The sequence below is a fragment of the Neovison vison genome, chromosome 7, assembly GCF_020171115.1.
Source record: "Neovison vison isolate M4711 chromosome 7, ASM_NN_V1, whole genome shotgun sequence".
In the NCBI taxonomy this organism is placed as follows: Eukaryota; Metazoa; Chordata; class Mammalia; order Carnivora; family Mustelidae; genus Neogale; species Neogale vison.
Genome location: NC_058097.1, coordinates 17518325 through 17545658, shown reverse-complemented (window position 1 = coordinate 17545658; position 27334 = coordinate 17518325). Strand labels below are relative to the sequence as shown.

The following is a 27334-nucleotide window of genomic DNA, read 5'->3' as shown; positions in this document are numbered from 1 at the left end:
TAACATACTTTTTGTAGTGATCCATACTATGAAAAATAATAAAAAAAGGGAAGGGGACAGTGATATGGTATTTTAGGTAGGGTGGTCTTCTCTGAGGAGCTGACCTTTGACTATGGAACTGAAGGAGTGAGGTAATATGAAGATCAGAGGAAAGAATGTTCCAGAGTGATAAAGTATGAAATATGAAAGCCTTGAGGTTAGGAATAAGTGAGGGTTTCGTCAAGCAATAAGGCTAGGATGGTTAGAGCAGACTGTGAAAGGGAAAAGAGTAAGAGAAGGTAAGGCAACAAGTTAGCCAGGACTCAAATCACATAGGCCTTATAAATCACCACAGGGCATTTGGATTTAGTTGAGTGTTGGAAGGAAGCCATTAGAGAGTTCTGAGCAGGGCATGAAATTATCTAGTTAAAAGTTTGTTCTGTCTCCTGACAGCAAATAGCCTGTATGAGAGCAAGAGCAAGAACAGGGAGAATTGTTATAAGGCTATTGCAATTGTCCAGGCTTTAATTGCTTCTCTATAAGTGTTACAGTCCTGAAAACCATCCTAGGTCAATTATATTACCCCAGAATAGGCAGAAATCTTCATGTCCTTTCCTGGGCTAGAGGATAATCAATTATGATGTTGCTTAGTTACAAATTCCACTATAGATTGATGAATGGACAAGCAGGGGGAGTGAAGTGTTCACCTGAAAGACCTCATAGTAGACTAGAACTCCTACATACTCGAATTCTGACTACATTACATACCTAGAAACATGGATAAGACTGGTAGCTAGTATTTATCACTGCCTACATGACAACACTGTATTAGGCATTTTATATTTGATATCATGTATCAGGATAATTTATAAACCATAATACAGAAAGAGGAGAATTTTTCTTAAAAGGTATTATAAAATCTCTGGCTTCAAGCTACGTGGTCTGGAACACTGTCCAGCCATCCAACGCAGTACTGCTATAGTGAAGGCATCACTGACACTGGGACTCATTACCATTACCTGTTGTGGCAGTGCTAGGGACTGAGTGCTGGAAACTCCACTGCTGCCTTGAAGAGCCGGACACCTTCTCCAGTATGTGTATTGAAAAATAGACTTTAGGGACGCCTGGGTGGCTCAGTTGGTTAAGCAGCTGCCTTCGGCTCAGGTCATGATCCCAGCGTCCTGGGATCGAGTCCCACATCGGGCTCCTTGCTCGGCAGGGAGCCTGCTTCTCCCTCTGCCTCTGCCTGCCTCTCTGTGCTCGCTCTCTCTCCTTCTCTCTCTGACAAATAAATAAATAAAATCTTAAAAAAAAAAAAAAGAAAAATAGACTTTATGCAACCTACATTATTATGTCTTTCCCTTGCTGGTTTAATGGATTAAAGCAGCCATGGAACAAATCTTTCTCCCAGTTGGTGGCTAAAAGTAGGAGTGGAGATTACTGAGACACATCTTTCTGAAACTTGTAAGACCACCAAGTATGAGGAAACCACTATCTCAAAGCCAGGGAATCAGACTAAGGCTGCAGCAAAGCCCAGACATAGCTTAAGAATTTGTTACCTGACAAAAGAAATAGCATGCTTTTTTCTGGAGGTAAATACTTTCCTACTTGAGTCTCTAGAAGTCTCTTGAATACAAAATGTTCAGGATATGGTCAGCAATACACACACAAAAAAGAAAGTGTGATCCACAATAAAAAGAAAAGCAGTTGGTAAGAGCAGGCCCAGACATGGTCTAGATCTCTCTCCATCTGTGTTGGAGTTATCAGAAAGAGTCTTTAATAATAGCCATGATAAAATGCTGAACCATCTAGTAGAAAACATAAGCTACATATGTGAAGAGATGGAGGGATTTTAGTAGAGATAGGAAAAAAAAATTTAATTGAATGGATAAGGACAAAGATACAGTATTTATATTTCTATTTGTAATATAAACAAAAATTCTTAACTAAAAACTAACAAACCATAACCAACAGCACAGTAAAGGGATCATACATCATTGCCAAGTAGAATTTATCCCCAAAATGCAAAAGGTGGCCCAACACAGGAAAATCAATTGATATGATACACCACATTTAACAGAAGGGATAAAAAATACACGATCATTTCAGTTGACACAGAAAAGACACCTGACAACATTTAATAGCCTTTCATTTAACCCCCCCCCCATACACACAAACTGGGAAAGGGGGAAAATTCCTTACCATGAAAGGTCATTTATGAAAAGCCCACAACTAGAATCATATTTAATTAATGGTAAAAGCCTGAAACTTCCTCCTTAAGATTAGGAAGAAGGATGCTTACTTTCACCGCTGCTATTCAGCATTTGTGTTGGGAATTCTAGCCAGAACTATTAGACAATAAAAGAAATAGAAGGCATTTGAATTGGAAAGGAAGAGGTAAGACTGTCTCTATTCATATTCTATGTTCCTGTACATAGAAAATCTAAAATCATCCACAAGAAGACCACAGAGCTAGAAAATACAGCACTTCTGGGTGGAAGATCAGCATACGCTCAGCATTTGTGTCTCTCTGTACCACTGATGAGCAACCTGAAGAGGAAATTTAAAAAAGGGTTTCCAATTACAGTAGCATCTAAAGGAATTAAATACTTAGGAATGAACTGAACCAAGGAGGTGTCAAAATATGTACACTGAAAACTATAAAATATTGCTGAAAGAAGAATGTAGATGGAAACATAAAAATAAAATTTAAGCATATGTAAAATAAAAATAGATATCTGTGTTTGTAGGTAGGAAGCCTTAACATTATTAAGCCATCAGTACTGCCCAAAGCACTCTATAGATTCAGTGCTATACTTAGACCAAAATTCCAACTGCCTTTTTTGTTGACTGGAAAAGCATATTTTTAGATTCATATGGAACTGTGAAAGGTCTCAAATAGGCAAAACAGTCCTGAAAAAGAGTTGGAGGACTTACTTTCCTGACTTGTAACTTACTACGAAACTATAATATTTCAAACACTGTGGTACTGGCATAAAAACAGACTGATGAAATACAAGACAAAGCCCCAAAATAAGCCCTTAACATATTGGGTCAGTTCATTTTCTGTAGGATGCCAAGACTATTCAGTGGGGGAAGGGACAATCTTTTCAACAAATGGTGCTGGGAAAACTGGATATCTGCATGCAAAATAATGTAGTTGATCCCTTACCTTACATCACATACAAAAATAAACTCAAAATAGATCAAGGACCTAAATGTGAGACCTAAAGCTATAAAACTCTTAGAAGGAACCATTGGGGGAAGCCTTCTTGACATTGGATTTGGAAACGGTTTCTCAAGTATGGCACCAAAAGTATAAGCAGCAAAAGACAAAACAGATAAATTGGACTCCATCAAATTTAAAAACTTTCACGTATCAAAGGACACTAATAAGAAAGTGAAAAAAACTACAGAATGAGAGACAATATTTATAAATCATGTATCTGCAAGGGATCAATTCAGATTATATAAGGAACCTCCAACTCAAAAACATCAAAACAAAAACAGATATACACCAAATGTACCCCCAAAGAATGTTGAATTTTTGGTTTTTTGTTTAAGCAGTCACTTAACTTGGTTGGAGTCAACCTGTAAAATGTGTCTCTCTCTGGTTGGTGGCAGCTCATAATCTCATTTCAGTTATGTTAGCCTTACATTCCTTGGGATCTGACATGTTCATAGGTGGTTCCCAGCTCAATCAAACGATTGGGCAAAGTTTATATATATAATTTGGAGCTTCCCTTCTCCGGCTGTCTCCTTTCTGAGATTTCCCTCTTATTCTCCAGGAGCTGTGGTTGTCCTGTTCTTCACGCCCTTCCGACTTTAGATTTTCTTTTCTTTTTTAAAGATTTTATTAATTTTATTTGAGACAGAAGGAGAACACGAGTGGGGGGAAGAGCAGAGGGAAAGGCAGGTTCCCCACAGAGCAGGGACCCCAACCCACGGCTCTGTCCCAGGACCCTGAGATCTTGACCTGAGCTGAAGACAGACACTTAACAGACTGAGCCACCCAGGCACCCCAGACTAGATTTTCTGTAGGAGTTTCAGCCACTTTGTAAGGCATGGACTCTGGCCTTCTCTCAGGTTAAAAGCCTTAAAAACAGGAAACACACTTTTCCTTACTCTCTTCTTACATGTGTCAGTTTGCTTCTAGTATATGCTTATGTTGGTTACCCTCCGTGCTTTCAAGTCATTCTTTATGTTCCAGGTTTTTTTTTTTTTTTTTTTTTTAATTTATTTATTTGTCAGACAGAGAGCACTAGTAGGCAGAGAGGCAGGCGGGGGCGGGGTGGGGGGGAAGCAGGCTCCCCCGCTGAAGCAGAGAGCCCGACGTGGGACTCGATCCCAGGATTCTGGGATCACAACCTGAGCTGAAGGCAGCGGATTACCCACTGAGCCACCCAGGCACCCTGTGTTTTAGTTTTTAATTGTTATGTGCATGATGATGGGTCATACTGATGGTACTCAGCCATCAGATTGGATAGGGGAGTCTCCCTAAGTGCCAAATGTATACTTCTTTAGGCTCTGTTTCCTTTATTTCCCTCCGTCTTTGTGGCCACTTTTTTTTTTTTAAACCTCCAGCACCTCCTGGTCCTACCTCTGTATACTTACCTTCACCTCAACAATAGTGAAGGAAGAATACCAGAGAATGTCAGGTAGCCCAGCCTGTTAAGTCAGTTGAAATTTTAAGTTGGTAACGTATCTAATAGGCTTTTTTTTTTTAAAGATTATTTATTTATTTATTTGACAGACAGAGATCACAAGTAGGCAGAGAGACAGGCAGAGAGAGAGAAGGAAGCAGGCTCCCTGCTGAGCAAAGAGCCCGATGCGGGGCTCGATCCCAGGACCCCGGGATCATGACCTGAGCCGAAGGCAGAGGCTTTAACCCACTGAGCCACCCAGGCGCCCCTCTAATAGGCTTTTTGAGATTCTTCTAAAACAAACTGTCTCTGATTTTAATAGCCTCTTAGAGGAGATTCCTGCACACCCAAGTCTTTTAAGTCTGATCTGGATGGTTAATGTTGCCTGACAAAGAGAATCATCATTACTTTTGGTTCTTCATAGCATTCTGTAAAAAGGCTTTGTAAAATTTGTATTGTTCTAGATATTTATATAGGAAAAAGCCCTCATCCCTTTGTAACATATTCCAACATTTTATAACTCATAAACTTCTGAAATGTGGAAGATTGTTCACTTACTTATCTTACTGTTATCTTTTTGAAATAACATTTTCTGTATCAATAATATGTCACAAATATAACAGACTTACTCTTCTAAGCTTATTGTAAATACATGGATAATGAATTGTATTTTTCCATTTGTTCTTCCTACTTAGCTCCTGGGCTATAATGAAAAGCCGATAAATCTACAGATGTTTATTGGAACAGCAGATGACCGATATTTACGACCTCATGCATTTTACCAGGTGCATCGAATCACTGGGAAGACTGTTGCTACTGCAAGTCAAGAGATAATAATTGCCAGCACAAAGGTTCTGGAAATTCCCCTTCTTCCTGAAAACAATATGTCAGCCAGGTATCTTGAAACATACCTCAAAATGGACAGTTCTTTTTTTTTTCTTTTTTCCCTAAAACAGCTTTCAGAAAAAAACATTTCTTTTTATAGTACAGAAATGAAGTATTCATTGTTCTAAATTAACGGAATAACATTATGTAAATAATCATAGTATATTTTCTAAGATTGGTAACAAATTTCCAGAAAAGAAATTCAGTTCACCATAAGTTTATGAACCATCTAGGACCAGCCAAGCGTTATATTAAATGATAGAGAAAAATATATATGGACTTTTTTCAAGTTGCTCACAGTCTAATAGGATAGACGGTAATAATTGCAATACAGTTATTATAATTGTTAAATTTCCTTAAGGAAAACTTTTACCCTATCTCCAGGTGTCCTGTTTGACTCATTTCCAAATAAAATGAGGTAGCTAGCTTCTGAATGAGAATGCTTTAGAGTTTTGTTCAAGTTAGGATTATATGTAGTTTATTATATGTTAGATTGTATGTTAGAAAATGAGTGGCGTAAACACTAGTCATTTAGTTTGTTATTCCACAACAGAAATACACAGGCATTTTAGGAATAGCACAATGTCTCCATAAGTCATTGGTGCTCCAGACTCTGTTTTTTTTCTTCTTTGCTATTTTAACATGTGGCTTCTATCCCCAAGATACAGAATGGCTACTTGAGCTCTAGCACATCACATCTAGCCATCACATCACATCAAAGCTATAGTCCCAGAAGGAATAAGAAGGAAGGGTAAATGAAGACTTCCATCTGAGTTAGCCTCTTTTTTATGTTATATAGTGTTATGTTATGTTCTATTATTTATATATATATTTTTAAAGTGAGCTCTTTGCCCTATGTGGGGTGTGAAATCACAGCCCTGAGACCAAGAGTCACATGCTTTACTGAGCCAGCCAGGCGCCCCCTGAATTTGCCTCTTCTCGAAGAGCTTGTCACAGGGGAGCCTGGGTGGCTCAGATGGTTAAGTGTCTGCCATTGGCTCACGTCATGAACCTGGGTTCCTGGGATTGAGCCCCACATCAGTCTCCCTACTTGGCTAGGGGCCTGCTTCTCCTCTCCTACTGCTCCACCTGCTTGTGCTGTCTCTCATGCTCTCTCTCTGTGTCAAACCAATAAATAAATGTTATTTTAAAAATAAATAAAAAAATAATAAAGACTTGTCATAGAAACCTACCCAACACATCTCATTGTTCATCCTTGTATATAAGGAACATCTGGGATGTTTTGTTTTCTTTCTACTTGAGTACTTTGCTGTCTCTAACAATGAGAAAAAAGGGGGGAAAGGAAATTTAGTATGCAACTTTTAATTGGTCACAACTAGGCATTTTAAAGTTACAGTGAGGTTTGTTACATAGATTATTTCAAACTACGGTATAGACCTTTCTTAAAATGACAGTAACATCCATTCCAGGCTATTGCGAAAACACATACATAAAATTAGATTTTGGTCTCTAGCTCTCTTCCTTTAAATTTATACTTAAATAATTTTTTGGGTAAGCTGCATATACCCCTGAAGGCATACCAATTTGTGATATAATTCTATTATTAGAAAATAAGAATTGCCGGGTACTGTGTGGCTCAGTTGGTTAAGCATCTGCCTTCAGCTCATGTCATGATCCCTTGGTCCTGGGATCGAGCCCTGCATTGGGACTGCTCCTTGGGGAGCCTGCTTCTCCCTCCGCCTCTACCTCCTCTCTCTCCTCTCATGAATAAATAAATAAAATCTTAAAAAAAAAAAAGAATTGTCTTAAATTATCAGTTATTATGGCTCAGTTGGTGAAGCATCCAACTCTTGATTTTCGGCACATTGGGTTTAGTAAGGAGTCTGCTTATCCCTCTCCCTCCTTTATCCCTCCTTGTACACACATTCTTTCTGTCTGAAATAAATAAAATCTTTATTTAAAAAAAAAGGAAGAAAAAAGAGGAAAAAGAAAGAACTTACCTTGTTAACTTTTCCCCTTGTTACCTATTACTAGAAAAGACAAGTTAATATAAATTGAAATAAAACCTACTTTGTTTACATGGATGGTACTCAATAACCCAACCCAGTTCTCTGCCTCCAGGCATCCTATTTGACCCATTTTCAAATAAAGTGAAGTGGCTAACCACTGAATGAGAATGTGTGCATGTGAACTTCTTCCCTTTTACTCTAGGATCTTACTTTTTCATTTAGCATCAAAAGCATATGAATATACAGTTGTAATAGCTGCAGAGATTAATTTAAAACTCAGTTGAACCATCCTTTTTCTAAGAACTCAAAAAATTGATCCCTAGAAGATAGTTTGCAGGCCATGTTTCCATTTGTTCTTCTGGGTCTTAAAAGCAACTGGACTTAAATCAAGTTCAATAGAAAGTTACCAGAAGCTTCTTAAACTTCTTAACTTTGTTTTGTTTTGTACTTTTTTAAAAGATTTTATTTTTTTACTTGATAGAGAGGGAGCACTAGCAGGAGGAGCAGAGGGAGAGGAGAAACAGGCTCCCCGCTGAGCAAAGAGCCCAATGTGGGGCTCGATCCCAGGACCCTGGGATCATGACCTGAGCTGAAGTCGGACACTTAACCGACTGAGCCACCCAAGCACCCCATACTTCTTAACTTTGTCTGAAGGATAGAATAAGAAATATCCATATGAATAATTTCATAATCTGAAAAACCACTGTTAAAGATACTAGCTTTTAAGTTGGTCATTATTACATATATACATATACACAGAATCTTTAGAAGTTAAAGGGAGAAAGCTGGTATTTCCTGATGGCATGGTAGGTTTTGCTTTACTAGACAAGGAGAGATGTATAAAAACTTACCACATTTATTTTTTGCCTTGTTCTCCGGAAGTTCACAGTCAAGTTCGGTTATAGTAATTATAGTAATTTGTATAACCCTAAATTTGGAATATATTTATTTCCTGTTCTTCAGTTGAAAGCTTTTTTTCTGTTTTCCTTGACCTAATTTTTATTTATGTTGTAAAATGCCTCATCCTTTCTAAAAATAATGTATAAATCAATAAACAAAAAAGAATACACAAATTTCTAAAATTTTCAAGAAATTGGGAAAGCTTCACATATCAATTAATGTGAGAAAATCAGCTAAACATATCTGTCTTATCCTTTTCCCATCTACTAGTATGTGGACCAGACTCTAGTCATCACTCCTGTCCCTTCCCCAAGAGGATATGGCATATATTGCCTACCTGGATCAGACCAGAAAGCAAAAGCTGCAGAAATACTATTGTTACTAGTTACATACAGCTAGTGCCCTCATCGCACCCTGTCAGGTGCACACCTGAACTTTCTCTAGCCATTCTATCCATCCTGGCCTTTTAGATTAGGGACAGGAATTCTGTAAGAAGGCTTGTGGCAACATTGTGTGTGTCCAGAAAAGGGTTGAATAAGAAGCAACTGGGAGGGGTGCCTGGGTGGCTTAATTGGTGAAGCATCTGAGTCTTTGATTTCAGCGCAGATTGTGTCAGGGTTGTGAAATCGAGCCCGGATTCAGGCTTCACACTCAGCAGGGTGTCTACTTGAGATTCTCTCTCTCCCTCTTCCTCTGCCCCCACTTTCCCTGCTTGTGCTCACTCGCTCTCTCAAATAAATAAATCTTAAAAAACAACAAAAAAAAGCAACTAAGAAGTTACACAAACCTAAGGAAACTTCTTCCCTGTATCTTAGCTAATAGAGCAGCTGATGAATGAGGCTGTTTTACCTAACGACTAATTATAAGCTATAGTTATTGAATGTATTATAGTGTCAGATAATGGTAGATAAATAATTTGTGCATGATAAGACCATCATTGTTCAAAATAATTTATGTGTAAGTAAGTTGTAGGTATTTGTTAAATGACTCTTATTCTCTAAAAACACTAAGGTGGGGAAAGCTTGGCAGATATTCCACTTGTTTTGCCTACTGTCCCATAGGCGTGGTCATTTCAGTCCTAATTTATTTTGAATGTGTAAGACTCTTTATTTAAGACCATTATACTAACTCATTGCTGTAAGCACCCTACAAGATACTTTAAATATAAGATGCCACTATTCATTGCCTTATCCTACTCAAAACTCCTCCCTGTTTTTAAAACTAGATGAATATGGATATGGCGGTAATTACACTCTGACCTAAAATATAGTTATATATTGGGGGTACCTGGGTAGCTAGCTCAGTTGGTTAAGCCTCAGACTCTTGATTTCTGCTCAGGTCATGACCTCAGGGTGGTGAGATCAAACTCCGTGTTCGCCTCACCCTAGGAGGGAGTCTGCTTCTCTCCTCCTTCTCCCTCTGCCCCCTCCCCTTGCTTGCTTCTCTCTCTCTCTCAAATAAATGAATAAATCTTTAAAAGGGAGGGGGCACCTGGGTGATCAGTCAGTCAGGCATCTATCTGCCTTCAGCTCAGGTCATGATCCCAGGGTTCTGGGTTGGAGTCCTACATCTGGTTCCTTGCTCAGCAGGGAGTCTGCTTCTCTCTCTGCCTCTGCCCCTTTTTCCCCCTTCCTTACCCCCCAACTGCTTGTGCTCTCTTACATGCTCTCTCTCAGGTAAGCAAATAAAATCTTTTAAAAAATTGAAAAGTAAATACATTTTTTTTTTTAAAGATAAAAATAAGGGGCTCCTGGGTGGCTCAGTCAGATAAGTGTCTGCCTTCCAAAAGGGTCGTGGTCCCAGGGTCCTGGGATTGGTCCCCCCCATTGGGCTCTCTGCTCAGCAAGAAGCCTGCTTCTCCCTCTCACTGCACCTCACCCTGCTTGTACTTTCTCTCTCTCTGTCAAGTGGGTAAATAAAATATTTAAAAAAAAATCTTAAGGGTGCCTGGGTCGTTCAGTGGGTTAAGCTTCTGTCTTGGGCTCAGGTCATGGTCTCAGGGTCCTGAGATTGAGCCCCGCATTGGGCTCTCTGCTCAGCAGGGAGCCTGCTTCCCCCTCTTTCTCTGCCTGCCTCTCTGCCTACTTGTGATCTCTTTCTCTCTGTCAAATAAATAAATAAAATCTTTTTTAAAAAATCTTTAAAAAAAGATAAAAAATAAAATATGGTCATACTTGTAAACAAAATTAATAGTTATTTTTATTCCTCTGTGTGGCTTTCTTCTTGGTCCAGTCTTTTCCTGCATTTTGTAGCCCGAGGTATATTGTGGGGTTGTTGTTGTTGTTGTTGTTTTAAGATTTTATTTATTTATTTGACAGGTAGGGGAATCAGTAGAGAGAGAAGCTGTTTCCGCACTGAGCAGAGAGCCCTATGTGGGGTCCATCCTACGACCCTGGGATCATGACTTAAGCGGAAGGCAGACGCTTATCCGACTGAGCCACCAGGTGCCCCGAGTAGCCAGCCATCAGGTGCCCCGTGTAGCCAGAGTTTTAAGATTGTCATTTCTGATGCTCATTCTATATCTTCTCTTAGAAACAGCTCTCTGCTAAAATACCTTCCCTTGGTTCATCCAAGTGTCTCAGGTCAGTAGAGCATGCGACTCTTGATTTCAGTGTTAATGAGTTTGAGCCCTATGATGGGGGTAGAGTTTAAAATAAAATAGTACATACATATATTTATATAAAATACCTTTCCTCAAAACTCAGTAAAATGGATAGTCTCTGGTATTTCTTTCCCCTTAATGATTTACATTGGCATGTTAAGATGAAAAATCACAAGTTGCCTGGGTGGCTCAGTTGTTAAGCATATGCCTTTGGCTCGGGTCATGATCCTAACGTTCTGGGATCAAGCCCCACACTGGGGCTTCTTCCTTTCCAGCTCCCCCGTGCTTGTGTTTCCTCTCACTATGTCTATCTGTCATAAATAAATAAAATCTTTAAAAAAACAAAAAAGGATGAACAATCACTACCTCATACAATTTGATCAATACTGGTTGAGCTGAAGTGCAGGTGTTCAATATTAGTTAAATATAATTCATTATCTTTAAATGGCAAATACTTTCAAAAGTGTTTTCTTTTTTTGAAATTTCTTCTGTGTCTTTCTGATCATGAAAATATTCATCCTTTGAGATTCTTTCTCGTGCGTTATTCCTTCTCGAGAACCTAGTTCTTTAACACATCTTGTCCTCACAACAACTGCTGTAGGCTCTGGCCAATCTGAGCACCAGATTTGGGACTGTTGGTAGATAAAGCAAAAGGACGATGACAAGGAATACCACAAGAGAGAGTAAACTTTAACTAGAATGTTGATTATTAAGTTACCTGTTTGCTTTCTTCTTTAAATATGTGAGTAAGGGGCACCTGGGTGGCTCAGTCATAAGCATCTGCTGAGAGAACAACCACAAAAACTTAGTGTGTTTATACTACAGCTTTATTTATAACAGCAAAATACTGGAAACCCCGTTAAAGCACTGATGAAATCAATTCTGATATAATTACATGTAGGTACCAATATGGGAAAAGGTCCTAGTAAAAAAAAAGTAAGGAGCAGGGACGCCTGGGTAGCTCAGTCGTTAAGCATTTCCATTTGGCTTAGGTCATGATCCCAGGGTCCTGAGATTGAGCCCTGCATCTGGCTTTCTGCTCAGTGGGAAGCCTGCTTCTCCCTCTCCCACTCCCCCTGTTTGTATTCCCTCTCTTGCTGTGTCTCTGTCATGCAAATAAATAAAATCTTAAAAAAAAAATGTGAATACAAACTTATGTTGTAGGTACTGTTGTTTCCTACCGTGATTGTGAGTTAAGCAGCCATACAAGTAATAAATTTTGAAGATAATGAAATGTTAGACCTTAAATACCAAAACATTAATTTTATGTGTGCATACTTTAGAAATGAATCTTAGAATCTTAGCCTGATGGATTGTTTTTACTAATTAAAATAGCACTAGAAAAGTCTAAATATGCTATTAATGACTGATTTGTAGTCCTACAAGTGAATCTTTTCTGGCCTGGTTACTTTTATAGAATTTAACTGTCTTTTTATTTTGTATTTCACTTACCTAGTTTTGTAAAACAAACCACTCTAATAATTTCATGGCTCAAAGTAATAACTGTTCATTATTTTCATGATTCTTAAGGTTGGCTGGACCCAGCTGGTCCATTCATGTGGTGGCAGCTGGGATCACTCATGCCCCTGAATTCAGCTGGAAGCTCAACTGTGTTTTGAACATCCAAGATGGTTGGATGTGGCTGGAATAGTTGAAGATTGTCTTGGCCTCTCTTTCCAGTTTGCCAATTGGACTTCATAGTGGCTCAGGGCTCTAAGAGAGCAAAAGTGAAAGTTATGAGGCTTAAATGGTGGGTCCAGGAGTTAACCCTCATAACTTCCACTGTATCAGTTGGTTACATTCTGCTTGTCAAAGCAGATCATAAGACCAGCTTTCAAAGGGAGTACCTTGGTATTCCACCTCTTGATGGGAGAAGTGGCATGCAGGTACAAGAATGGGCAAGAATTATTAACAGCCATCTTTTTAGACAATCTGCCACGCTTACCGTTATATGTTTGTCATTGATAATATATTTTTTAAAGATTTTATTTATTTATTTGACAGAGAGAGAGAGAGATCACACGTAGGCAGAGAGACAGAGAGAGAGAGGGAGAAGCAGGCTCCCCACTGAGCAGAGAGCCCGATGCAGGACTTGATCCCAGGACCCTGGGATTATGACCTGAGCCGAAGGCAGAGGCCTAAACCACTGAGCCACACAGGCATCCACTGATAATATTTTTAATCTCAAAATTGACATAGGAGAAAATAGCAGTCATACTTTTTTTTTCCTTTTTTTTTTTAAGTGGGCTCCATGTCAAGGTGGGCTTGAGCTCATGACCCTGAGTTCAAGACCTGAGCTGAGATCAAGAGTCAGACACTTAACCAACTGAGCCAATGCGGCACTCCATGCATTTTTCTTTTTTGACCTGATTTTAGGTAGTGATAGTTCTTCCCCGCTAGGTTGAGCTAAGTTGTTGAGGACCACTAAATATCAGTAAGCAAATAAAATTTGTCTATTTTTCTCCCTAGTATTGACTGTGCAGGTATTTTGAAACTCCGCAATTCAGATATAGAACTTCGAAAAGGAGAAACTGATATTGGCAGAAAAAATACTAGAGTACGACTCGTGTTCCGTGTGCACATCCCGCAGCCCAATGGAAAAGTCCTTTCTCTGCAGACAGCTTCCATACCTGTTGAGTGCTGTAAGTGAGCTTGTGATGTTTTCAGATTTTGTTTATAATAAGCCATTTTCTGTTTTGTTTTTAATGTAATATTTGGATCAGAAGTATAAATTGAGGCACAGAGATTAGATGTCTAATGTGATTTTCTTATATGGAAATAAGCTGCTTGTTTAGGTGGGAGGGGTGCTGATTTTGGAGTTAGGAATTGGGTTCTCATGATAATTTGACCATAGGTAACTGTGCCTATTATTGTGCCTATAAACAAATTCTCTTGACCACAGTTTTCTTAATCTATAAGAAAAGAAGATGGACTTGATGACATCTGAGAACCAGTTGAAGCTATGGTTCTGATACTAAGTATCCCTTGGTCACCCTTGTTTAATTAAAATGTGAGCCTTCTTAAAAAAAAATAGTGAGCCTTCTTGTTGGAAGATGCCTCTCTGCAAGCTGACATCTCAGCTAAATAAAGACTTTTAGGAGTTTATTTTTTGGTTTGTTTGTTTTATCGTTAATCTATTTATATCCGATTGAGAAAATGAATTTCTCCCTCCCCCCCAATTTACAAAGGCAAGAAATGAGAATAGGCCCTAGAACTTGGTTCCTACTCAAGCTCTGGAGAACTGTGAACCTCTGGCAGGTTAGCTGGTAGGACTGGAGTTTTGAGACTGCTATTTAGATGTTTAGGACATAGACTTAGAAGTGTTCTAATTCCATGTCTAAATTTTGTGTAGGAGGAAACTGAGGCACAAGTATCTGAAGTACTCCTTCAAGCTTATTTGCTTGCTGGTGAGAGCTGTGCCTAGAACACAGGTTTTCCTAGTGCTCTTTCAGTTATACCATTTTATTTCTGTCAAAACATGCATTCCTGATTTGGGATCAAACCTACTGCATTACCTTTCTGTGCTTCTTTTTGCTGTTTGTTGAATTGCATTACTACTTTATTATTTCCCAGTTGGCTTTGGGAATCATTGAGCAAATCTATGGTAATAGAATTCACTGTAGAAGTAGTTTTATATTAATTTTAATAGACAATACAGGTATATGCTACAAAATTCAAAAAATACAGAGTGAAAACAAATTTCCAGGTCAACTATTTCCGCTTCTTTGAAGCAGCTGTCATTGCCATTGTTCTTATTATCATCCCAGACTAGTCTGTGCCAATATAAGCGTATGTGTATCTATTTTTTAGCAAAGTTCAATTATTTAAGTTGATAGAGTAATTCGAATTTTTTTTTAATTTTTTAATTTTTTATAAACATATAATATATTTTTATCCCCAGGGGTACAGGTCTGTGAATCGCCAGGTTTACACACTTCACAGCACTCACCAAAGCCCATACCCTCCCCAATGTCCATAACCCAGTAATTTGAATTTTTGAGATGAAGTTATTATAAAGTGATTTTCTATTTTTTCTTTAAGTTTATTAAATTAATATGTGATTATTGCAAATATAGAAATGCAGAATGGTACAAAGAGTAGTATGGAAATCTTTTGTAATACCACTGCCCTGAAGTAGTCACTATTAACCTTTTTTTTTTAATTTTCTTTTTTTTGTATATATTTGAAAAATATATATCTTTTAGTTGAATGTACCTGCTTATTATGCCTTTGCCATTTGTTGAACACAATTTTGCTATTTCTTTGAATGTACCTGCGGTGGCTAGTTTCCACCATAAATATCTAAAACTTGAAATAGTCTACATCTTAGGCTAGCCAGTGCTTGTTGTCATTTCCCTTCTCTTTGAGCCATTTGGAACATAAGTATTTTCTGAGGTCTAAGTTAGTGCTCATTACTTTCCAAGTTGTAGTTGATCCTAAATCCCAGACCCATGTCCTCTGAAAAGGGTCCGTTTTAACATTCTCTTTGAGTGGGACAGTGATCCCAATTCACATACATTTTGTAGCTTGGTATTAAATACTTGGGAGAGCCAAGAGCCATAGTGAACTGGCTATGTGTGCTTCCTAAAGGTATTCAAGTTTAAATTTCTTTAAAATGTTCTTGCCAAACAAAACATAGCTGACCCTCAAAGCCACCAATTTTCTACCCACGAAATAGAACTAAAAGTAGACCAGTTTTCCAGCTGTGAAGAAGAGCACATAATTCATACTTTTTATTTGTTTTAATCCAGAGAAACCTAAATAGGCATTTGGCAAGAAGAAACCTTACAGAACCTAAGCAGTCAGAAGAAGAATAATCTGTAGCTTAAAGCTCAGACAGTTAAAAAAACAAAAGAAAACTCAAATAGAATCTCACAAAATATAGCAATTTGAAATCAGTCAATATCAGAGAAAGGTGACCGAGGTCACTGTTTATAAAAGTTGGTAATTTAAAGACTGGCCTTTTCTTAAGGCCAGTCTTTTCTTAAAGACTTTTCTTAAAGACTGGCATTAAGAAAGACCATGTTTCACATACCCTGGCCAGAAAAAGTGCAGTGTACTGTAGAAACATTTACTTCCATTTTTAAAAATTCAGTGTGTACTTCATGTATGCTTCAGTTATTTAGAAAATTGCCCAGAATGGAATCCTGCTGTCACAGTAATGACCTGTATATTTTCTTGAGGAAAGAGCTAATTTTTTTCCTTTAGAAACTTGTCTTCTTTTAATTGTATGCAATATAATTACATATGTTTGCATTGATTTGCTTTATATAGTTACATTAGATTCATCAATTTTAATAGTTGTATGGAAAAAATGTATTGAAGACAAGCTAAAAGGAGAAAAGTGGATGAAATTAATGTTTTGAAGTCAATATGAAGTTGTAGACATTGACTAATTTTTCTTTGGTTGGTTTCTTTATAGTTGTAAGAAAATTCTTTAGAAATCACACAAATCTAATAAATCTGTTTTGTTTTCTAAATAATAGTGGATATTGCTACCATTGTCTCAGACTTTAAAGCCCGGAGTTTGCTTCCCTTTATTTTTATTGTATAGCTTGAAATTATCATTTACGTATGGAATATTTTAAACTAATATTTTGTTTCTTCTTAACTCGTAAAAAAAAACCAACAGCTCAGCGGTCTGCTCAAGAACTTCCTCATATTGAGAAGTACAGTATCAACAGTTGTTCTGTAAATGGCGGTCATGAAATGATAGTGACTGGATCTAATTTTCTTCCAGAATCCAAAATCATTTTTCTTGAAAAAGGACAAGGTAAGTAAGATTTAGTTGATTGACCTCAAAATAAGGGGTAGAAGGGATAAAATAAATTATTCAGATGTTTCACTAACATTAATCACAAAATAGTTTTCCTAAAGCCACAGACATCATTTACACAGATTTTTTTTTTTTTTGTAAGCCATACATTTCTTAAATTTACACATAAATGTTGAATTCTCATTAAGGATGTTTCAAAAGCAGTATTTCTACTCCTTTGTATACATATACTACTCAAGAGAATTGACAGTATGTTGCACAGAAACGAATATTTGCAGCCACATTATTCATAATAGCCAAAGTGGGAACAATCCAAATGATCATAACTGTTATGTGGATAAACAAACTGGGGCCTATCCATATAATGGGATACTAATCAGCCATAAAAAAGAATAAAGTACTGATTCAAAACACACCACGAATGAACCTTAAAAACATGCTAAGTGAAAGGAGTCAGCACACAACGTCCCAAATCAGCAATCCATAAAGACAGAAAGATTAGTGGTTGCCACTGGAGAGAGGGTAATGACTGTTAATGGGCATGGGGTTTCTGGAATTAGGTAGTGATGGTGGTTGTAGAGCCCTGTGAACATACTAAAAGCCCCTCAATGTTATACTTTAAAAGGGTGAATTTTATGTATTTTATATATGAATGTATAAATTGTGTCATTTTCAGAAATGTAGAAGGATCCTGTGACTATCAGGATGTTTGATTTAGCCCTTCTTGAGCATATTTAAAACAGTTTTCCATTAAGCTCCTGGAGGACAGGGACTACCTCTACAAAGAAACAAAAAACCAGTACCTCCCGCATCTCACACAGCGTCCCAGGAACCTGCAGGGTGGTGGAGGTGCACGAAAAAAACAAACACTTCCATCAGTTATTCCTTCTGATTTTTTAAAGCATTTTTAAAGTCGTGAAATACCTTTTTATAAGAAGAATATAACAGATACTCATACCTCCTACCGAGTTTAAGAAGTAAGACATTTATCTCTGAAGGCCTTTTGAAACCCCTTCCCAAATGGATTCTACTCCTAAATCAATCTATGTTTTTCTTTATAGTTTTATGTATTTTCTCTGGTTTTAGACTGTATAACATTGCATGTATTCTTCTGAAAATTGCTTTTTTCAGAGGTCAACATTAATGTTTTAAGATTGATCCATGTAATAGAAGATCTTTCATTTTCACTTCTTTATAGTTTTACTTGTATGAATTGCCACAGTTTATTATGTTTCCTCACTGGGTATTTGGGTTGTATCCAGTTTTTGACATTACCAAACAATAACTAGCAGTGCTGCTATGAACATTTTACTGCTTATCACCTGGTGGACATAAATAAGAATGTCATAATTCTTTTTTTTTTTTAAGATTTATTTATTATTTATTTGATAGACAGAGATCACAAGTAGGCAGAGAGACAGGCAAAGAAAGAGGAAGGGAAGCAGGCTCCCCGCTGAGCAGAGAGAGCCCGGTGTGGGGCTCGATCCTAGGACCCTGGGATCATGACCCGAGCTGAAGGCAGAGGCCTTAACCCCCTGAGCCACCCAGGCGCCCCGAGAATATCATAATTCTTAAATTTTGTTTATCTGGTAGGTGTAAAATGGTATCTTGAACTTTGATTTTGAATTTCCCTGACATTTATTGAGGGTGTTATGGGTCATTTATGTATCCTTTTTTGTGTAATATCTGTTAGTGTTTTTTGCTCATTTTTTTCCATTGATACAGTTTTCATTTTCTTACTGCCTTATGAGATTGTTTATGCATTCTGGATATCAAAGTGAGTTGGTGAAGTGCCTCACTTTTTCCCATTCCTTAAGTGTATGTCATACAATTTTACCTTCCTTTGAACGTGTAACTGAGCTCATTTCTGAAACCTTCAGGGGTGGGGGCTTTGTGGGACTATTGGTTTCTGCTATAATTCTATTCATGGGTATAGAGACCATTTAAGTTTATTTCTTCTTGAGTTATTTTTTGTGATTTATACTTTTCCAGGTTAAAAAAAAAAAGGCAAACCTTCAGTCTGTTTCTCCTTTACTCTCACATTGTTACTACATTCACAATACTTCTGACTCCAGATGTGTGGGTTTCCCATATATCAACGAATTCTTTGAAATGAATCGATTTTTTTTTTTAAGACTTCATTTATTTACTTGACACAGAGAGACACACAAGAGAGGGGAAGTGTGAGAGGGAGAAACAGGCTCCCCGCCAAGTAGGGAGCCCAGTGCGGGGCTCCATCCCAGGACTCCTGGATCATGACCTGAGCTGAAGGCAGACGCTTAACAACTGAGCCACCCAGGTGCCCTGAACTGGATTTTCTTAATTAAATTCAATTCTGACAGTATCTGGAGTTAGCTCAGACCACAGCTTAAGGGCTCAGTACCATAAGACTGCCCCCTACTTCAAATGCCAGTCGAAAGTAGTAGGTGCCCAGTTGCCTACATCATCTTTCTGACTTGGCTACAAATTGGAGGTTCCCATTACCCCTATCTTGGATTTGATCATTTGGTAAAGCAGAACTCAGAGCAATACATACTTGTATTTACCAGTTTACTGTGTAATAGAGAATATCATAAAGGATACAGGTGAACAACCAGGTGGAAGAGATATGTGGAATAAGGTATATGGGAATGGGTGCAGGGCTTCTCTATCTTATGGACATGCCACTATCCCAGCTTCCCCCATGTGTTTGACAACCCAGAAGTTCCCCCAGTCTCTGGAGTAATTTAGTATTTTTATGGAGACTTCACCACACAGGCTTGACTGATTATTCCATTTCCAGCCCCTCTCCCTTCTCTGGAGAATGGAGGTGGGGATGAATGATCCAAGGTTCTAATCATGGCTTGGTCTTTTGGTGACCAGCCACCATCCAGGGGCCCACCAGAAGTCACCTTCTTTGAACAAGAGATAGTTCTGTCACCCAGGAAATTCCAAGGGATTTAAGACCTCTGTGTCAGGAACTGGGGTCAAAGACCAAATACAGGGCGCCTGGGTGGCTCAGTTGGTCATGCATCTGCCTTTGGCTTAGGTCATGATCCCAGAGTCCTGGGATCAAGTCCCACATCGGGCTTCTTGCTCAGCAGGGATTCTGCTTCTCCCCCTACCACTCCCCCACTGCTCATGATCTTTCTCAAATAAATAATTAAAATCTTAAAAAAAAAAAAGACCAAATACAAGAACAAAAGGTATTCCTTGTGCTGTTTGTATCACTTAGAAAATCATAAGAATTTTAGGAGCATTGGGATGCCGGCGTGGCTTAGTTGGTTAAACATCTGCCTTTGGCTTAGGTCATGATCCCAGGGTTCTGGGATCTAGTCCCATGTCAGGCTTCTTGCTCAGCAGGGAGCCCGCTTCCCCCTCTGCCTGTTACTCCCTCTGCTTTGGAGTTTGAGCGCTGTCTCTCTCTCTCTCTCTCTTTAACAAATAGAATCTTTAAAAGAATGTTTTAAGGAACTTAAGGAGTTTTATCCCAGGAACCAGAGGCAGAGACCAATATATATTTTCGCTATTATTTCACACAAGGATTTTATTTATTTCACTCAGTTTTCAAATTTGTTTGACATTATTTGGTTATAATACTGTATTTCTGCATCTGGAATTCTATCCCTTTTAAAAAATGTATTCTGCTGTTATTTGTGCCATCTCTGGTTTTTTAGCCAGGGTTTCCAGAGTACTTTGACTTTATTGATCCTTTCAGTTGATAATTGTTTTCTGTTTCCCTAGTTTCTGTGTTTTTTTTCTTTTCACTTTTTTGGGGCTTAATATGTTTCTTTTTCTTAATTTAAATGGTAATCTCATTTGTTTTTCATCCTTTCCTCTTTTTAAAACTTAAGTATTTAAGGCTATACATTACCTTTGTTGCCTCTTACAATTTCAACACCTATTTTTTCCCTGAATACTCTTTCTTAGGGTTTAAGTAAGTTTAAATCTTTTCATACTAAACCATTCCCATTCTGTTGACTCTGACATCCTCATAAGCTATCATTTTATTTCTTTCATTTATCATCTAGCCTCTCAAAAAGGTAATGTTATCACCTTTATTTCCTTACCTGCTAGTTACTCTTTCGTTTTCTTTATTGAAACATAACCTAAAACTTTTGACAGTCAACTACCCACACTTCTTGACAGTCTTTTTTCTTTCTTGGCCTTTGTGTGATTGTATTTACCTGGTTCCTGGCACATTTTTAACTGTCTTCACTCATCTTTTTTTAATCAGTTTTTCTGGCCCTTAAATATAGATGTTTCCCAAGGTTCTGTGGTTTAGCTTTCTTTTCATTATGTTCCCTCATTCTAGGAAATTTCATCAGTCATCATCGTATCTCCATCTATAACCACATTATTTTTTTTAAACTTCTCTTATATACTTTTTACCCACCAAATCCTGCATAGATGGCCCACTGATACTTAAAATAAAAAAATCAGGGGCGCCTGGGTGGCTCAGTGGGTTAAGCCGCTGCCTTTGACTCGGGTCATGATCTCAGGGTCCTGGGATCGAGTCCTGCATCCGGCTCTCTGCTCGGCGGGGAGCCTGCTTCCCTCTCTCTTTCTGCCTGCCTCTCCATCTACTTGTGATTTCTCTCTGTCAAATAAATAAAATAAAATTTTAAAAAAATCACATCAGACGTAACAAACCAATTTGTTTCACTGGGTCCCCCAACTTGATTAAAAATGTTACATCTTCCTGTTCTTAGGTGGGAAACCGTATTTTTTCATGTGTTTTCCTCCTTTAAAATTCACTTCCCGGGGCCCCTGCATGGCTCACTCATTAAACATCTGCCTTTAGCTCGTGTCATGGTCCCATGGTCCTAGGATCGAACCCCACATCAGGCTCCCTGCTTGGCAGGAAGCCTGCTTCTCCCTCTCCCACTTCCCCTGCTTGTGTTCCCTCTCTCACTGTCTCTCTGTCAAATAAATAAAATCTTTTAAAAAATAAAAAAATAAATAAAATAAAATTCACTTCTTCCAACTCCTTTGATCCTGACCCATACCTGCCTGTCTAAAAGAAGTATCAGTTATGTATCTCAGTTTATTAATTCATCAATTATTTATGAAGCATCTGTTACATGACAGACACTAGTCTAGGCATTGGGAATATAATGGTGAATAAAATCTTAGAGTTGCATGCTTTGATGGCCTACATTCTAGTGGGGAACAGATAATAAACAAAGATGTAAGTGAACAAGATAATTCTAGATAAAGGTACTATGAATTAAGAGGGTATAGTGATAGTAACTGAATATTGATTTATATCAGGTGGTCAAGAAAAGTCCTTCTGCAGCATTAATATTTTAAGCAAAAGAAGAAGTGTAAGGAAGAGATAGTATCTCAGAGCTTCCCCTTTCTGTTATAAAAATTCATTTGTGCCTGAATATAATAAATGTCTATTTATGTAAGGCAGTTTCATTATAGAATTCCTTTATTTTTGAGTGCTTTTAGTTTAAGTTGAATCATGTTAAATGGTAGCAATTACTGGTTCCAGATAAGATGCAGCTGTGAATATGTAACTTCCATTCTGAAAGCACCATCAGTAATCCCTTCATATTTTAGGCTCCTTGACATGGCATTTAGGTCACTGCCTTTCTTTCCAGCCTTATTTCTTACTCCTCCGTGAGTCATACTTTATATCCCACTTTATATATCAGGTGGGATATACTTTATATCCCAAGCAGCTTATGGTTCCTTGTATTGTGTAGTTTTTTGCCATCTTGGCTTTGCTTGTGCCCTCTCTTCTGCCTAGGACCACCCCCCCCCCGCCCTGTCACTTGAATTCTACCTTATTTTTAAGCCTCAGCTCACGAGCTCAGGAAACCTTCCTTTACTCACCCCTTCACCAAGACTAGGGTAAGAATCCTGAATTCTCTTGGCACATTCAGAGTGCACCTTTATTACTGTAACCGCCACACTTTATTATAATAAACTGTTTGTATTTGCCTTTCATCTGCAGACTGAGGGTAAGCGTATCCTTTCATCATTAACTCAGTAACCCAAAGTGCACGGCCCATCAGGACCCAGCAAATGATTGTTGAACTGAGCTGTATTTTTGTGTAGGCATAGCATTTGTCTGTAGTATCTCTTGTGCACAAGGGTAGCCATTATCTAGTTACCAGACTGGAAAATGATCGTCACAATTAAGAAGGTGTTTGATTGAGCCTTTTCAGATATGAAAAGACTTTCAGATGAAGTCATGCTAACTGTGAAGTTACTTGTAAGAGTTAGTCAATGGGCAAATGCCCATGACTTAAGAAAGAAGGCTTTAGGGGCGCCTGGGTGGCTCAGTTGTTGGGCGACTCCTTCAGCTCAGGTCATGATCTCAACTCCTGAGATGGAGTCCCGTGTTGGGCTCTCTGCTCAGTGGAGAGCCAGCTTCCCTGCCTCTCTCTGCCTGCTGCTCTGCCTACTTGTGATCTCTCTCTCTATATATCAAATGAATAAATAAAATCTTAAAAAGAAAGAAAGAAAGAATGCTTTAGAATACTGCACATCAGACTAGAGTGATTTGGGGTTCTCCCCCAGGTGAACAATTCACTTGAGAGGAAGAGACAGAAAATGTGCTGGCCAGATCTTTGGGTGACACAAACATGGAAAGCCTAGCAAGTACATTCAAAGACCATCAGTGTCTAAAAAGATCTTGGCAAGCCAAGAAATCCAAGTCTAGTAGGGAAAAATTAATCTAATAAGTGCTGGGAAAAAAATACGTAAGTGCAGTGTAGGAGTTTGAACTTGGCAGTAGGAAATGTAGTGGACTGAGGGAAACTATGGTACGCTAAGTGTAAGTCAGTATTGTGCAGTTGCCTCAGGAAACTTTTTTATTAACAGACACAGTGTCTTCACATAAGGTGGCAAGAACCTTAGTTGCTGTCTACCATGCTGGGTATTTCCCACCTGGGCTGTTCAGTTCTGGGCTTGGTACATTTGGAGGGAGATGGTCATGTTGGAGAAATGTTCGAAGAAGAATGGGCAGGAAGGCTAATTAATAAAATACTGTATAAGAGGTAGATGCAGAACTGGGGAGGCTAGCCAACAGAAGAGGAGACACCTGCAAACATAGCTGTTTTTAAACATCTCGAAAGCTACTCAAGAGCAGAGGACCACTCAAGATTTTTTGGATTGGTGGGCTGCAAGGGGTAGTTCTTAAACCACTGATGGGATATTATAAGGAGGCAGATTTCATCTGTCATGAAGAGCTTATCCAGCAGCAGTGACTGTCTAAAGATTAAATGGGTTACTTCGTGAGGGAGTGAGTTTCCCATTAGCTAACATATATAAGCAGAAATTGGCTACCACTTGGTGGAGGTGTTCTCAGAGGATTTGCAAACATCACTCGACAGAATAAACTGGGGGGCCTGCTATCTCAGGTAGCCCAAGATCTTCCCATTTTTTTGTCATGGGTACATATTTTATTTTCATAATGGAAGTCCGAAAAAGATTCCCTTTGCCAATAAGCTTGTGATACTAGATACATTAAATATTGTTTATATACTTTCTGACTTGAATTACTTTTAACTGTAAATTGTTTTTTTCAATAGATGGACGACCTCAGTGGGAGGTAGAAGGGAAAATAATCAGGGAAAAATGTCAAGGGGTAAGAAATTTACTTTATTTCTTTTTAAATACTTAAGAAGCATGATGAGAAAATTGGATAATGCCACTTTATGTTATAGATGAAGACTCTTTCATCTGTTGTATGAAAGAAAAGTAAATTCGAATTTTTAGAAGTTTGGACATGAGATAGGTACTTTCCTGACACTAAAATTAAATTTAGGATAGATAAACAATTGGTGTCTTTCCCTTTTATTAGAAGGTTCTTACTGATGTTATCACAAAATTTTTTCTCTGAATGCAGTGAAGAAATCAAATAAATTCAGTAAAGAACATATATAATGGGCAAAAAGTAGGGGGAGAACAAATCCTCATGGGTTTGTGTATTTAGGATTATATTTGCATCTTTTCAACATTAAGCCTTCCAGGATTCACCACTGAACACTGTGGTCCCTTCATCCTGGTTGGATTGGTGACAGAATCTTCTGGGGGTAGAGAATAACACTGCACAGTGCTCTCCAGAGACCTGGAGAAATTAGGTTAAGGATTGCAATTGGTTTGGGATAACAGTTTTCACTCTGCTTGTGTAAAATTATTTTTTTATGTAGGAACGGATCTTGTATATTGTCAGTTTAGAACATTTTGAATGTGAAATTTAAGAAATCTAAACTATAACACAGCTCAAGAAATATTAAACCTGACTGAAAATCAGAGTAGTCTTCCACTTAAGATCAATAGCAACATGTAATATTCAGTAGTGCAGAGTATCTCCCTACGTAGTATATAAGACTGTTTTTATTTCTGCTACAACTAGAACCCAATTGGATGACTAAAAGGTAATTTCTCCTTTAGTGGTTTACTTTAAAGAATTTATCTCTGTTGAGACTAGAGTTTCTTAGAGTAAATCTCCAGATGATTTACATGACCAGTTGATGTGCATAATTATCTATGATGGGAGAGACTGTGTAGTTAAGGCTCAAGAGTCATGGTGAGTTTAGCAGGTGCATTTCATTTTTAGTTCTGAGTGTAACACAATCTTGCTTTCCATGCTCCTTAGGCTCACATTGTCCTTGAAGTTCCTCCATATCATAACCCAGCAGTTACAGCTGCAGTGCAGGTGCACTTTTATCTTTGCAATGGCAAGAGGAAAAAAAGCCAGTCTCAACGTTTTACTTACACACCAGGTATGGGAAGTCGTGATGGTTTACTATAGAACTTGCTTTCATAATGAATAAAAAGTTGTTCGATGAAACCTATATGGCAATGTTTAAGGTAGAGTGCTTATAATCAATAAAAATCCCAACATACGCCATTCTGTCAAGTTTGTGTTGACTTTTAAATTTAGATGTGGTTTTAGTTGTTATTTTGTAGTTATTTATTATAAGAAAATCAGAAGATTGAATATAGGTTTTAAATCTGTTTTTCCGTAGCTACCAGAAATCACCAGCACTACAGTAAGGGCAGGTGTTTGTGAATATGTGTGAAGTCCCCTTGTGTCCTTAGCATTGTAGGAAGATAGTGTGTTCATCTTAACCATTTCCAGTCAGATGAAAAATCTCCCATTAGATTTTCATTTGGCCAGTAGTGACTACAGCATACTATGGGCCGTGGGGAATATAAAGTTGTTGCCAGAGTTTCTGGTTGTATAGATGCACTCCAATAAAGCTTCCGTACCGCTTTCTGCAATAGTTCAAATGGTATAACTTTCCAGGTCTTGATTGTGACACATAAATATTATTTGCAGTAATCACGCTGATGGTTACATAGAGAGCAAATCTTTATAGAGGCCCTCTCTGTTTTAGGCACTGTATTAGTCACCAGAGCATATGATAATAAAAAAATCATAGTGGACTTTACTCTTCAAAACTTATTCTTGCGGAGGTGCCTGGGTGGCTCAGGGGGTTAAAGCCTCTGCCCTTGGCTCTCAGGTCATGGTCCCAGGGTCCTGGGATCGAGCCCCGCATTGGGCTCTCTGCTCGGCGGGGAGCCTGCTTCCCCCTCTCTCTCTGCCTGCCTCTCTGCCTACTTGTGATCTCTGTCTGTCAAATAAATAAATAAAATCTTTTTAAAAAAAAACCTTATTCTTGCAAAAACTTTTTTCCTTAAGATTTATTTGTTTATTTTAGAGAGAAAGAGAGAGAGAGAAAATCTCAAGTATGCTCCCCACTGAACTCCAAGCTTGACACAGGGCTCGATCCCACAACCCTGAGATCATGACTTGAGCCCAAATCAAGAGTTGGACACCCAACTAACTAAGCCACCCAGACACCCCCTCTCTCAAAAATTTTTAAATGGGTTATAGTTAATGAAAATAATGAACACTTAAATTTGAAAGGGTACTGGTTATGAATGATCATTTGTCATTCGTATTCTTTAAAGCCTGACTATATTTCACTTTTAGCCTCTAAAAGCATTTATAGGGGTGCCTAGGTGGTTCAGTGGGTTAAAGCCTCTGCCTTTGGCTCAGGTCATGATCTCAGGGACCTGGGATTGAGCCCTGCATCAGGCTTTTGAATCAGCAGGAAACCTGCTTCTCCCTCTCTCTTTCTCCCTGCCTCTCTGCCTACTTGTGATCTGTCAAATAAATGAATAAAATCTTTAAAAGAAAAAAAAAAGGCGTTTATATTCCTAAATCTGAAAATTAATATTACTTGATCATGTTAATATATTACTTGGTAATAAAATATTTCAGATAGTTTTTAAATAGAATCCAAACATTCTGAAAGATTTTGGTTAGCCTTTTCAGTATTAATTCAGTAAGTATTTGAGGGTGCCCACCAGTTGGGTGAAACCTATCTCATTTCCTTTATCATGGAACTTATAATCCAGGGGGACAAACAGAAGTTAATGAATCACTAAGTAAATTAGTTACTAACAAATTTGTAATTAGAAACTAGTAAGGACTCTATAGGAAAAGGACATGATGCTATAGGTGAAAATAACAGAGGGACCCTTGCTTAGGCTAGCAGGTTGAGAAAAGGCTTTTATGTGAAAGTAATACTTGAGTTGGTAACTGGAAAATAATAATAGTTTATAGACC

The 27334-nt window shown here is 38.2% G+C and overlaps 1 protein-coding gene across 3 annotated transcripts in view; it reads left to right on the top strand.

The window, feature by feature from the left end:
* The window catches only part of NFATC3 (nuclear factor of activated T cells 3), a 132847-nt gene that overhangs the window by 62759 nt on the left and 42754 nt on the right, over positions 1 to 27334 (top strand). For all 3 annotated transcript variants that reach the window (XM_044255876.1, XM_044255878.1, XM_044255877.1), the window contains exons 4-8: positions 5318 to 5517; positions 13449 to 13621; positions 16612 to 16752; positions 24282 to 24337; positions 25352 to 25478. In XM_044255876.1, coding sequence (XP_044111811.1) covers positions 5318 to 5517; positions 13449 to 13621; positions 16612 to 16752; positions 24282 to 24337; positions 25352 to 25478 — 697 coding nt within the window. The remainder of the gene's footprint in view (positions 1 to 5317; positions 5518 to 13448; positions 13622 to 16611; positions 16753 to 24281; positions 24338 to 25351; positions 25479 to 27334) is intronic.